This window comes from Cololabis saira, chromosome 3 (genome assembly GCF_033807715.1).
Source record: "Cololabis saira isolate AMF1-May2022 chromosome 3, fColSai1.1, whole genome shotgun sequence".
Classification (NCBI taxonomy): Eukaryota; Metazoa; Chordata; class Actinopteri; order Beloniformes; family Belonidae; genus Cololabis; species Cololabis saira.
In genome coordinates, this window is record NC_084589.1 from 14,419,232 (window position 1) to 14,433,194 (window position 13,963).

General features: G+C 43.9%; 1 protein-coding gene across 1 annotated transcript in view; it reads right to left on the reverse strand.

Moving 5' to 3' along the window:
• The window catches only part of LOC133425747 (zinc finger protein 236-like), a 75,441-nt gene that overhangs the window by 13,841 nt on the left and 47,637 nt on the right, over positions 1-13,963 (reverse strand). The window contains exons 21-28 of the mRNA XM_061716326.1: positions 13,838-13,941; positions 12,792-13,220; positions 8,978-9,123; positions 6,620-6,845; positions 6,330-6,533; positions 4,755-4,913; positions 1,268-1,425; positions 987-1,115 (exon numbers count right to left, since the gene is read on the reverse strand). Coding sequence (XP_061572310.1) covers positions 987-1,115; positions 1,268-1,425; positions 4,755-4,913; positions 6,330-6,533; positions 6,620-6,845; positions 8,978-9,123; positions 12,792-13,220; positions 13,838-13,941 — 1,555 coding nt within the window. The remainder of the gene's footprint in view (positions 1-986; positions 1,116-1,267; positions 1,426-4,754; positions 4,914-6,329; positions 6,534-6,619; positions 6,846-8,977; positions 9,124-12,791; positions 13,221-13,837; positions 13,942-13,963) is intronic.

Below are 13,963 nucleotides of genomic sequence, written 5' to 3' on the forward strand. Positions count from 1 at the left end.
TTCTCATTTCAACTGGATCATCCGTGACCGTTTCCTACAGCACTTTCAACGCGAGCGACAGGAAGAAAATAGAAGCCTACAAATGTTCAGCTCAAAACGTCGCGCTGCGGCCAGTTAGGACAGTCCAATAGAAAATAAAGCAATGTAATTGCCATAGGGTCTGCGTTGTAACGCAGAACCGAAATTCAGGCTTAACTCCGCCGGCCGGAGCTTACGCCATTTTTTTGTAGCGGTGTATCGTGTCATTCAGGCAGCCAATCAGCACAGAGCCTCATTATCATAGCCCCGCCCACTCAGAATCCCTCATGAGGTTAGAAACGGTAAAGATAAAGACATGGCCTAGAGGCTGAATTTCAAATTTATATAGAAAAAAACAATCAAAAGCTTGTTTTTAAGACATTCAAGGCCTGTTTAAAATAGACATGAAATGCCATAGGTCCCCTTTAAACATCTGAACTGATCTGCACATCCACCTTCCATCCTTCACAATGGGCTGTAACTGGAACAGTTGCATCTGCATAAGCCAGGCTCACACAGCAGTCCAGGCCATCTGAGGACTTTTTTGAGCACATTATAGGATTACTTGACTTGGATTGTGACCTTGACCAGGAAGGCTTGATGTAAACTCAGGTTCTTTTATGAAGGTAACAGTCTTGCTGTAAACACCTTTACTGGGGTAAAGCAGATCGTGTTTACTTTTTTTTCATGCATTTATTTTGTTGAGGCATTGTTCATGCACAATTGAAAATAAAATATACATCAAAAAACAAACATGACATTTGCATTCTCTTTCATAGAAATTCAATATGTTCAGACTTGTCAATATTCTTCGTCTCTCATCCAAACAGAGTGGTTTCCATTGACGTTAGTATAAATTTAAATATTTAAATGCCAATTGCCTTGACAGGCAATCCATTGCACATCATGTTGGTCTTGTAGGGCAGCTTTTCCCCGACCTATTTCGAACACCTGCCAAACAAACTCACATTATAGCCGTTGTCAGACGCTCCGTTTGTGGACTGGGAATGGTGGCTGACCAGTATGACCTGCTGGCCTGAGGTGACCGGCTGCCCCGGCAGGCCAGGATCATTCAGGACTGCAGGAAATGTCTGACCCTAAAAAGCAAAAAGCATTCTGGTGAGGCGGCTGACGTGGGCCAAAGCCCGATTTCTTTCACACAAAACCAGTCTGGATAACTCAATCAGTGACCCAAATACCAGCGATAATAACTGGTCTGTTATTTGTTCTGTGTCTTATTTTCTTTTACCTGTGCATTGAGGTTTAAAGTGACCGTGTCCAGCATGCCCTGAGCATCTGTGAGGGTTAGAGTGACACTGCCATCGCTGGCCACGCCTCCTGGTGACATCACCAGGCTCTGGGATGCAGCGGTGTGTGACAAAGTGGTGCTAGGTGGCAAACTGTTGACTGGTGGGAGAGATTAGAGGGTTAATATGACGATGGCTGAGGTCAAAGCCAAAAGTGTTACCTTTCCACATCAAATATAACCAAATGCATTTACACAATGTAGCTGGATGACGCCGACGGTCTTTGAGGAAAACCTGAGAGCTGACTGTGGAAACAAACCAGATAATATAGTCCTCAACCTCACTCGTAGGAATTCATAGGAATGTTTAATTCATTGAGCTTCAACTGTAAACGCGTGATCTATTCTGATGGGACCCCTTTAAGAAGCCATCAGTAGTCGATGTAACCGCACAGGTGAACAACTGTTGTTGGAGACGTTGTCCAAAACCAAAGTTACATTTACAAAGGACACTTATAACGTTTCTACAAAAAGACGTTATATTGATGTCTCTCGTGTCTAATGTATTGAGAGGAATCGTATTGGAGATCATTTAGGAGGAAATGCGTCCTGTGTGCTCCGGGACGTAAATATAAAAAAGCAGAGTCCATTGGCCAGCCTCTCCGATGTTTTACGGTTGTATCAGTCCTCTCGACAGAAGTAAGGATACAGAACAGATCCACATTCTGCAGACATTACAACGGCATGGCTGAAGGAAAAGAGGCTGCGGGTGCGGGACTGGTGTGATGGAAAGTTGTTGAGTGTGTTGAATATTATGAAAATAAATGAATGAGAAGTGTTTGCAGTAAAATGACAACTCCGAGGCTTCATTGGTATCCTTGACGAAGGACCGTTACGTTAAGACTTAAAGCTGTACCGTTTAACTTTAGCAGAAGTTGTCCCCATAAATTAAACAGTGGATGTATATTAACTAATCAAAATAAGTTATCAGGGGGGGAAAAAGGAAAGAAATTTGAGTTCAGGAGTAAAAGAATTGGTATAGACGTTCTCTCTCAAGACGCAGGCGGAGCCGCATCTGCATACAAAGTGACTGGGAGGCCAAAAGAAGAAATGCTATGGATGTTTCTAGAAGCGGCGGGAATATTTTCCACTCCAGTTGAAACTGATGAGAACTGAAATTTAATTATGCCTCAAAGTGACACACAGATCAGTCAACGGAAATGTCAGGAGGCTATCTGACGACGCAAACCGTATTTGCTCGTTTTAATGCAAGTCCTCAATTCATAGGCAGGTCTGCACCATTAAGTGGTACTAGTGCTCATAAATATGCCGTCTAAAATGTAGACCCCTTTTGGAGCTTTGTGTCAAGTATGCAGCTGTTGGTGCGGATGTGCACGCCGCAGACTGAGGAGACAGAAGTAAGAAGCGCTGGTTCACACAGAAACATTAGAGCGTTAGTGCTCAGTGTTGCGCTGGGCTGATGTTTGGAGTAGTAGTGACAGTCAGGGGGGTTTGTTTGGGAAGTGGCTGCAACTCGTCAACTCAGCACTTTTACACAACAAACGCAAAACGCTGGAGCCCAAATTCAGCTCGGCAGCACGTGACATCACTGAAACACATCCCGCCCAAAGCTCTGCTGTTTTCATGGATTCAATGCCAGAGTGTTAGGCAGCATGAGCCTGAGACAGAAACCCGACTGGGAGGTAGCATTAAAGATCACAGACATTAGCTACGGGGAACTGACTCGGAAACTTGCCTGACTTTAATAAACATCCCATTAAAAAAGGATCAACTCACAGCATGAAATGAAAAGTTCATACATTTTACCCAGTATTCCATTGTTTGTTGAGTGTCTCCATGATTTCAGTGTATTTTAAAAACAAGAGGGCTCATACTTCATCTCCACCTGTGCTACAGACATCTAGTTGTGTAAAAACCATGTTAAAAAGTGTTGCATCCACGACCAAACGTACAGCTTTTGACCAACGAATCATCACCCGTTTTCCAGGATGTTTCACATTTGCACAAAAGAAATGTAGCATTTCCGTTACTGCAGTTATTGCCAGGAAGCGTCTGTCTCTCTATCAAAGATGTGGGTTTATAACTTAATTTTCAGCAGATTTATAATATAATACAGTCATAAAGACGAACAGAGAGAAATCGCCACCGATTACGACGTGAACTGACAACTTTTTAATCAATTGGAGTCTTTTTCAACCTTAAAGGCTTTATCTAACAAGCTGTTAAGCCTCCCACATGTCTCTGATGACTCAATAGTGGGGGCACACACCTTAGAACTTAGTACAGAACTCCATGAAAGGACATTGGTGGAGAATCTGAGCTCTTCCGTCACTGCTTTCATCCTGGGATTCATCATGTCACCAGAGGCAGGGGAAGGTCCTTTGAACCATGAAAAGAAAACTGTCGAAAAGTTACTTCCATAACTTCCATAACTCGTGCTCATGCTTTATCTAGCAGGTCAAGGATGGAAGTGAGCTGCGTACAAACTAACCCACGATGCATCGTTATTGTTTGAAGCAATGGGCTCTGTTCACTATGGATGACTTCAGTCTGCTGAGCTAAAGCTCTTTCTGTCCTTTGAATAAAACCCTTTTGATCAGTGTCTGAAAGGCTATTAAGTACAAAGTTATATAGTTTCTGAGGTAATGTGTAACTCATATACCTCTTGGCTTTGGTTTAAAAGCCTGCAATCATTTTTCTTTTCTGTTTTGCTTTTGAAAGAGAATTGGAAAAGTTTTACTGCTTTAGTTTGCGCTCATAAAACCTGGATCCGCCAGGTTTGAAGTGCCGCAGTGGATTACTGGTCACTTTAAAAGTCAGTCACCAAGATACCACCGCTGCGCGGCTGAAGTCAACGCCCCATCATCTCTGTTAAGATGTTTGCTCCACAAACCAAACAGAGCTGCTGGGAAGTCAGATGCACGTCAGACAAGCAGGTAGAAATGAAACACTACGAGCAGGCTATAACTCTGTACACATTAACCCGCGAAGACTGCCAGTAAACGATTCAGTTGCAGAAGAGATTTCAACCACGTATGAGGAGGGAAGCCAGAGTTAAAAGGAATATTTTTTATGTAAATAGCAGAAAGGAGAAGACGTGGCATCTCAAACTGTTTCGGTACATTTGTAACCTCACGATAGCAAACTTCTCAGAAACGTTCCTGCTGGGAGCCGACGTCCGGCTCGGGGCGGAGCAACCCTGCAGTGAAACCAAACACTGCACTTATGCTACCGGTGGGGCTCGGGGGTGAGAGCTGTGTTTCTTTTTGTTATCAAACATTTCCAGCAGGCTTCTTTTAAGACCCGTGAAGTGTAGCTGATAGCCTGCAAATTACTCCTGCAGCTGCTGAAATAACATTTGAAACTCCTGCTTTATCTGGCGCTGGGAGAATAACAGGCTCTTGCCCGTCGGGACACTGCTAATAAATAAATAAGTTCCTCTGAAATGCAGGAGAGTGGCGGTGCTGACCTGTCATTCCCGTGCTGGTGGGGCTCTGAGGTAGCAGGTGGTCGTTGGTGAGGGTCAGCGTGGCGTTGGGGGGCGCGCTGGTTAACGGAGACGACAGTCTGATGCCGCCGTTCATCTCCGCCCCGGTGGGGTTGCCATGCTGGGGGAGCAGGTCTTGACCTGCAGAGGGATTCGGGAGAAACATTTCAGACACATTTTTAAAAGTTGTGGACAAAAAAACTCTCCCAAAAAACAGAATTTTATTTGTAAGAAACTGTAGTTTATATACAGAAAATGGCAAAGTAAGAAACTACTACTATCACTGTTATTAGGGCCCGAGCACTGACAGTGCGAAGGCCCTATTGTATCTGTAGGAATGTTTTTTTCTCGTTTTTCTTCTGACGAAAGGAGGGCCTTTTTGCCCCCCTAAACGTGCCCCAAAAGTCACCAAATTTTGCACGCAAGCCAGGCGGGGAAAAAATGGGCGTGGCCTAATGGCTCAACAGCGCCCCCTAGAAAACTTCGTGCCTCAAGCCCCACAATACGGTTTGACGTACATGCATGAAAATCGCTACACACCTGTATCATGTCGCAACTTAAAGAAAAGTCTCTTGGCATCATGGCCGAAACCCAACAGGAAGTCGGCCATTTTGAATTAGTCGTGTCATCTTGGCGAAATTTATGCCATTCCTTCGGCAGTTAATGCGGCCCGAACCGTAACGTGAACCCAGATGTGTTATACATCAAAATGTGCGACTCCAACCTGCGACGACGCGCATTACTTTTCTCAGTCAAACGCGTTACCGTGGTGACGATAGACACCAAAAAGCGCGGCCCCCCTTCATCTGATTGGTCCATATTTGATAGTTCCTACTTTCTGCCATAACTTTTGAATGGTTTGACATAAAGACTCATGGGTGGGGTCATCGGTCTCGGTTTTGACTCCTTCACCTTAATTGGTGCAAATTAGCCCTGCCCCTTCATCTGATTGGTCGATATCTGATAGTTCCTATTTTCTGCAATAAACTTTGAATGGTTTGATATAGAGAGTCGTGGCTGGTGTCATCCACTAAATGTCCAGGCCTGAAGAATCAACATGCAAGTCATACAAGCGGTTCCACTGCAGCCTGAACGTGCACATGGGTGCGAGGGCCCGTTCATCACTGCTTGCAGCTTTAATTACTATTATCTCTGTGGCGGCGGGCTCTTAAATGCTGTACAATGTTTAAGAAGTGATGACTTTGTCCTCAAATGATGCACTCTTGGGAAGATACCTCAACCCTGCACATCATAAGATGCAGCAGCAGGTGATAACATCATCTGGTCCTTCACCAGAGATCAGATGTGGTAAAGCACACCTTCTGGTAGAGCATTTCAGTCAAATCAAGGTCAAATTCAAACATCTTGTCATCATTTTCTTTTCTCCCTAATCCGAACTGGAGAAGCATCTTCACCCAGACATTTATGGCGGGCTTGACCCGATGTCTGCTTCCTTGTTCTGCCCGCAAGCGTGTTTTACTGAGAAATAAATTGATAAACACACTGATCCTTGTCCTTTTTGGTGTTTGTTGGTTGATGGCAGATATGAGCACACACCTGATATGGTGAGGGTGATCTCCTGAGGGTTTCCTGCAGCAGTGCTGGAGCCAGCGGCCGAGGCCTGGGCCTGGACCTGGGCCTGGACCTGGGCCAGCGCCTGACTCAGGCTGGAGTTGTTGATGGTCAGAGTGATCTCCTGGCTGCTGTTTCCTCCCGTCACCAACCCAGAGCTGCTCATCACATGGTTTAGGTTCTGAGAGCCTGGACGAGACACACACGAGAGGCATCGTTAGTTGTTAAGCTTGTGACGGAGTAGTTATGCTCTTAGCGAAGGCTGCGTGTCGTACCTGCAGCATCCTGCTCCGACAGGCCGGCCATGGAGACCTGCGGCGGCGTGATGGTGGACGGCTGCAGGGCCAGGCTGGTCAGAGGGTGGATCACAACGTTGCCCGAGGGATCTGAGGTGGACATGAGCTGGCTGCCGGAGTGGGAGACCAGGCCGGTGTCGACGCTCAGAGGCTGAGAGAGGAGGCCGCCCTGCTGGAGGGTCTGCTGCAGCAGGGCGTGGTCGATCTGCAGCGGGAGGGGACAGAGTGGAAGATGAGGCGGTGAAAGCTGCAACAGCTTCGGACAAAACGCTTGATGGTTCGCGATTTACGCCATGAATGTTTCTAATGTTTCTATGTGTAGAAACGCATCTATTTCAGGCTGAATGGAGAAAATAAGCGTAAGGTCCACGCTGACGCTCCTGCATCTGTCTAGACCAGGGGTCGGCAACCCAAAATTTTGAAAGAGCCATATTGGACTAAAAACACAAAAAATAAATATGTCTGGAGCCACAAAAAATGAAAAGTCTTGTATAAGCCTTAGAATGAAGGCAAATGGCGAAAGGTGAAATGTCGAGAAAAAAGGCAAAATGTCGGGAAAAAAGTCGAAATGTCGAGAAAAAAGTCGAAATGTCGAGGAAATAAACAAAATTTAGAGAAAAAGGTTGAAATGTTGAGAAAAAAGTCAAAATGCTGAGATTAATGTTGAAGTACAATTTCGAGAAAAAAGTCGAAATGTGGAGATAAAAGTCGAAATGTTGAGATTAAAAAAGGAAAAAAAAAGGGAAAAAGAAAAAGAAGAGAAAAAAAGGAGAAAAAAAGGTCAAACATTTTTGAAAAAGCTCCAGGGAGCCACTAGGGCGGCGCTAAAGAGCCGCGGGTTCCCGACTCCTGGTCTAGTCACTAAAGTGACACTGCTGGATTGTGATTTAACACTCTCTTATCTCTCTCTTCTTCAGAAAAAAAACAATAAACTCCTCTTATACAGACCAATAACCCCGTTCCCCATGAAAGTCTTCCTGTTGTTCCTCTTTTAATTTACAATCATCTCAGGAGAAGAGGTAAAAACTGTTTTATTCCAGTTTTATGGGCCTGAGCCGTTGCACCCATTCACGTTGAGGAACGAGTCCGATACTCTCACTTTGGATGTCTTTTGCTAAAAGCACGATTGTGGCTCCATCTACATCTCATGCTTCATTTTTGGTTTGTATGGCGATCAAACAGCATCCAGAAACAGTTTCCCTTGCAACTACTGCTACTGACCCCAAATAAAATCCAGGAGAACCAGACTAAGTCCTTCTATGAAAGAGGAATAAAATCAGAATCTGTGGTCAGGCTGCCACTTAAATGCCCCCAGGTTGGCAGCAATAAGCTCTTCATTTCCAAACTGTTCTTGTCCTGAGACTCTGCTAAAATGTTTTCCAGCAATGACTAACTTCCCTTCTGTATTTCACATTTATGAAGGCATCTCACCTTTCTGGACTTTGACGATGTGTGTGTCTCTTGACTCATTAGTCTTTCAATGCCCTCTTTGAAGCGAGCACTAGATAGTTGACTTCTCTTAACGCCACAGCTCTCTTCTTTTCACATGCCTGCGTTACTTTGCTTTAACAGTAGACCCCCCTACTCTCAGTGACACCTCCTCAGACAGCGTGTCGAGAGATCCCATTAAACACTTCCAAGTGCAACCTGGATAACACTCAAATCAACTCCAGGCCTATTATGTTCTTCATTTCTCACCCTCTCTCGTTCACAGACACACAAAGATGAAAGAACAGGCCAGATATGCTCATGAAACATCTCAGCAGTAAATTGTCTAATTACTTTAGTGCCTCTACAGAGAGTTTTAACTTTACCTCTGGAACTATGGATGTAATCTTTTTGGTACATCGTTAGGATTAAAATTGGACGTCTGTACTTGGTGGTCCAGAAAGAGAAAATTACAACATTTGCTGGTGTTTAAATGTTTTCAGAAACTCCAGCAGATGTGGCACCACCCTCAGGAACACAAATCTCCCCGACAACAGTTTTAGGGGGGGTAGAAGCCACTATTTTAGCACCGATATAGATTAACTGAGGAAAATAATAATAAAGCAACTAGGAGGGCACTCAATCAAGAACTTGGCAAAATTGGACATCCTTGTTTTTTATATTCAGAGGGCATATAAACTCTTTAGTGAGAGAGGATTACACAACTGACTCAGGATTTCTTTAAGGCTCTACTTAATTACAAACGTTTGGACCTCTGGCCCGTCTCCGCTGTAAGTGCTGAGACGTTGTTTGAACATGAAAGCTGCAGAGCTCGGTTTCTTCCCACAGCGTCAGGAGAGTGTGATGCCACTCGACTGATAAAACGGGGTTGGGTAGGGGGTGTGACACCTGTAGTGTGATGTTGTTGATGTTGCTCGTATCGATGCCGGAGATCTGGACGTTGGGGCACACCAGGTTGGCCGGCGTCAGCTGCAGCTGGATGCCGTCCAGGGTCGTCAGGCCGTCTGGGAGAGACACGGTCAGGTCTCCTGCAGCTGCAACACACACATACAGAGATATGCATCTCAGATATAACAATGGGATAACGTTGTTTAATATGAATAACTAAAATGTTCACCTTTCAATGACCTCAAAGGGACAACAAGTACACCATTCTCTGCATCTACTTAAGTCTTGGAGCTCTAGCGCTAGTTCATGCCAGGTTCTACATCTAGAAACATAACTGGAAAACATGATGAAATCCAAACTATATCAATGGGAGGACAGATTAAACAGCTTAAGGAGATCTATAGACGGTAACAGGAGGATGACGGTGATCTTTTCTGCTCGCTAAAGACCAGGCATGGAGGCACGACGACCAAAACATCATATCCACCGATGAATTTCTGTGCTACCAAAACAGCAGATGGAAAATAAATAACCCTAGAAATCCGTCTGATGTATGACAGAAAAGGCTGAAGAGACAAGAATGACAATTTTGTATTCAGTCCAGTCATAGTCTGGCAGTGAAAGGGAACCAAAATAAAGAGCTTTTCTGTCAAAGACATAGTGAAACAGCAGGAGACTGAATGAAGCTCTGCACATCTGGAACGGTGAGCCTGAGGGTAAAGGCAGTGACTGGAAAACATGTTGGCATAATATAGCGGCAAAAAAAGTATGTAAACCCCTTTGAATTAACTCCTCTAAATTATTAGTCTTTTAACTGGGGATAAAAACGATGGGAAGGGATCTGACATGATATGTTTAAGCTGATGACAGACGAACAAATTATAATTTCTTGTTTCTTATCACACGTCTGCTTAGCATCCACAAAGCATCACCAGTGTTTAAGTACGGTGGAGGAGCCAGCATGATTTGGGCTGGCGTTGTTGCAAGCAAAGAACAAACACTTCAACAATTCATCCCACAATGGCTTCAGATAAGAAAATATTTTACAAAGGAGCACATTACATGTGCAATAGATGTTAAAGCACCGGAGCGCTAGATCAATAGGGCACTGGAGACTGGATGGATGGTATTTTACTGGAAGCCCATGAGTAGAAGTTCCGGTAGTGTGAAAATATGATCATTCACAAAAAAAACATAAAAATGTCCTCAATTTCAGATTCAAATTAACATTATTTGCATTGAAAGAATCTAAAAAAAAAAAAAAAACATTCATTCTCATCAAATCTGTCCAAACATCATTTCAAGTGTTGCTACCGAAACAACATCCAAAAAAAAGTGCTGCCAGAGCTGAATCAGGCAGTCCTGATTTCACCTCTGAGCTGTAATCAAAAGTCAACGCAGTGCTACATACCAAACTGCTAAATTGCTCAGGGGTCATGTTCTGCATCTCTGGGAAGAACCTAAAGACAATTTGTATTGTTGTAGACGCTATATAAATAAAACTGATTGTAATTTAATTCTAAGGATCATGAGATGAATGATGAGGAAGTGACGGCAGGAACCCCCTGACGAGGCTACGCCTCTAATTATACATATATATTTGTATTGTAAGGAGACCAAAACCATTTTGTGAACAAGGCTGTAAGTGTGTTTATTTATGCTGAAAAGTTGTCCAACGTGGGGGTCAACAGAGATCGACTCACTCTTGGAGTCAGCTGAGGAACTGCACTTGTTTTACTTCCTGGTTAGACTCAAAGCAGAAGTTAGCGTGTTGGTGTTTGTTCAAACCAAACATCTTACAAAACTGTCTGAGGCTAATCAGCTCTCAAGGTCAACCCCCCCCGGAGAGTCGCCCAACCCATATCTACAAGAATTCACTCCAACAGAACTGTGAATATTTAATAGGAATGTTCAATAAAAGACAAAATAACTGATGAATTTTCAATAAAACACGATAACTGATGAATGTGTGTTATCCTCCATGTTTGTTTAATTATTGTGACTTAGATGAAGACCAGATTCCATTTTATTGCAAATTAATGCAGAAAACCACTAACTTCCAAGGGACCAAATACTTTTCCTTCCCACTAAATATTATCATGCTGCAAGCCTGAGGAATGTAAGTGTAATAGATTAAACAGCTTCAATAATGTCTCTTTTTTAAATTAATATGGAAAGTTTTGGTAATTTTCAAAAAATAATGGCGCTTTGAAAATCCTCTGTTATCTATGACTTTTTAATTGAGCACTTAAAGCAAATGAATCCAACAGTTTTCTCATTATTATTTGGTTTCAGAAAAAGAAAGAATACTTTGGAAGTATTACTATTTTTTTCTGTAAGCAAAAAGCAGTTACGGAGCCTAAGCTTCACGTGAGACAATCCTCGCTTCTGCTATTTTCCCAGCCAGTTTTAAAACACTACATAGAATTTAAAGGTTAATTCTTAAAGCTGTAGATTTCTAAACATCCTGTTTTAATGACAGGGCTCCATATCACCTCCATCCACTTGACAATCTTAAAATGTGAAGCTCTGAAAAGTGTAGAAGCCTGAAATACTTAAAAGTCTGTCTTTGAAACATGGGACCTTCATCTCCCTCTAAAATGGATCTAATCTGAGTTCCAACATCATAAGGAATGTTTAGAGGTGCTTTGATTTTATTTCCGGTACCACATGAAGGCAGATTTGTCCTGAAAACGATCAAAAGGGGTGCTACGATGGAAGGAACTACAGTACACGGAAGGTGGCTCGTGGAAATGAAGCGTTTTCATCCTCCTGGCACCAGCTCTGTCAGACTGTGATGTAAATCACCGCGTTGTGAGCTGGTGATGATGTCACTTTAAAGGAAACCTATTATGAAAAACAGGTTTTTTCTTGCTTTAACATATATAAAGTGGTCTCCCCTCAGACTGCCAACTCAGAGAAGGAGGAAAGCAACCAAATTCTGCAGTGTCTGTACAGCCGCCCGGATGAGCCGTCCAGTGTCATGTGGCTTCTACGAGCCGTTCAGATTCTGCTGATTTTCGTTACGTAACGAAAATGCAAACCACGCCCACAACTAAAAACCGTGTCCTAACTGCATGCGAGCGTCAGACTATCGCGTAGCACTGCGTGACATCAGACGCTCTCTGTCCATCTCCCTGCCAGCCAGCTGCCTTTATTGAGGTTTTTGTAGTGAAATGAGGAGGAATCATAGAGATAACTTCTCATTTCAACTAACTGGATCAGCCGTTCCTCATCCATGACCGTTTCCTACAGCGCTTTCAACCGGCTTTCAACACGAGCGACAGGAAGAAAATAGAAGCAGGGCGTCCGACAAAATGTTCAGCTCAAAACGGCGCTGCGGCGCTGTGGCCAGTTAGGACAGTCCAATAGAAAATAAAGCAATGGAATTGATTTTGTCGCTGACGCTCGCTCGCATCGCATGCAGTTAGGACACGGCGCCGGCCGGAGCTTCCGTCATTTTTTCGTAGCGGTGTATCGAGTCATTCAGGCAGCCAATCCCTCATAGATAATGAGGTTAGAGACTGGGATGATAAAGACATGGCTCAGAGGCTGAATTTCTAATTTATTTAGCAAAAACAATCAAAAGCTTGTTTTTAAGACATTCAAGACCTGTTTAAAATAGGTCTTAGATGAAATAATAGGTCCCCTTTAAGTTAGTATTATCCCTGCAGCATGTTAGCTGCAAACACAAACTTCTGATCATCAGCTGGATGGTATCATCAGAGGGGGAATATACAACATACAGATCCTCTGCTGTTCTGAGAACTAGTGCATTAGTTTATTTGAGTGTACTTTCATCCATAAGCCCTACCTGACATGGAGGCCGGCAGGATGGCCTGTCCCACCAGTCCTGGCTGCAGCAGACTGTGGTCGTACTGGCCCGTCAGGACCTGGCTGGTGGGGAGGTAGATGCTGGGGTCCGTGTTGGGTTGTTGCAGCAGACCCACGGGCTGAAGAGCCTCCGAAGACGCCGTCTGATGCCCGTGACCCGACCCCACGCCCTGGTCTTGATTCTGTCTGGCGTGACTGGCAGATAGGGACAAGCGCTTGGATTTGCGGCTGTCGCTTAGACGGAAGTGGAACTGGATGTGGGTTTTGCGGTGGCCCGAGGTTCTGAAGCGCAGGTCGCAGTAGGGGCATTTGAAGGGCTTGGAGCCCGTGTGGAGGCGCATGTGCACCTTCAGACTGCCCTTGGTGGAGAAGGAGGTGTTGCACATGTGACAGCTGAACAGCTTTTGACCTGGAGAGAAAACAACAGCAATATGGGCCGTCAACTCAATATGAAATGTTGCCTGATCAAAAAGTAAGACCGCTCAACTTTCAGGAGCTTTCAGGAGTCTGTGCTTTTTTCTGTGTAATATTTGAAACTCGATGACTATCTGTGTTTACTTAGTCTGCATGGACGGCACGAGTCAAACACAAAGAAAAAAAAGTCCTATTATGCTTCAACAACACATAATCTTCTTATTCTTTCATCGCCTCGCTGCTCTGGTTCGTCTGCCCAAACCGAGAAAATGGAAAAAAAGCCATCTGTCAATAACATATCTAGGATTGAAAAATACAAATATGAGGATTCTTTCAAAGATAAAGGAGGATGTTTCCCCGTGATATTTTACTTCTCATCATATTCAAACTAAATCAATACATAATCACGCCTAGAAGGAGTCATTGTTAGGTTATATTGTAGTAAAGCCTGATCAATTTAAGAAATAAGATGGTTAACGTCTCATGCAGCTCCGCCCTGCTGCAGGCACGCAGCGGGATAATCTCGCATGATTCATCACCATAACAATCATAATAAACTCTGTGATATGAACAGATTTATAAGTCAAATCCAGAGGAGACGCTTGCACCAACCTGTATGCGTTTTCACGTGGCAGTCCAGGGTCGACTTCACGGTGAAACTCTTCCCACATTCATCACACTTGTAAGGTCTTTCACCTGTGTGGATCCTGATGTGCCTGAAAATTGAGATACGAAACC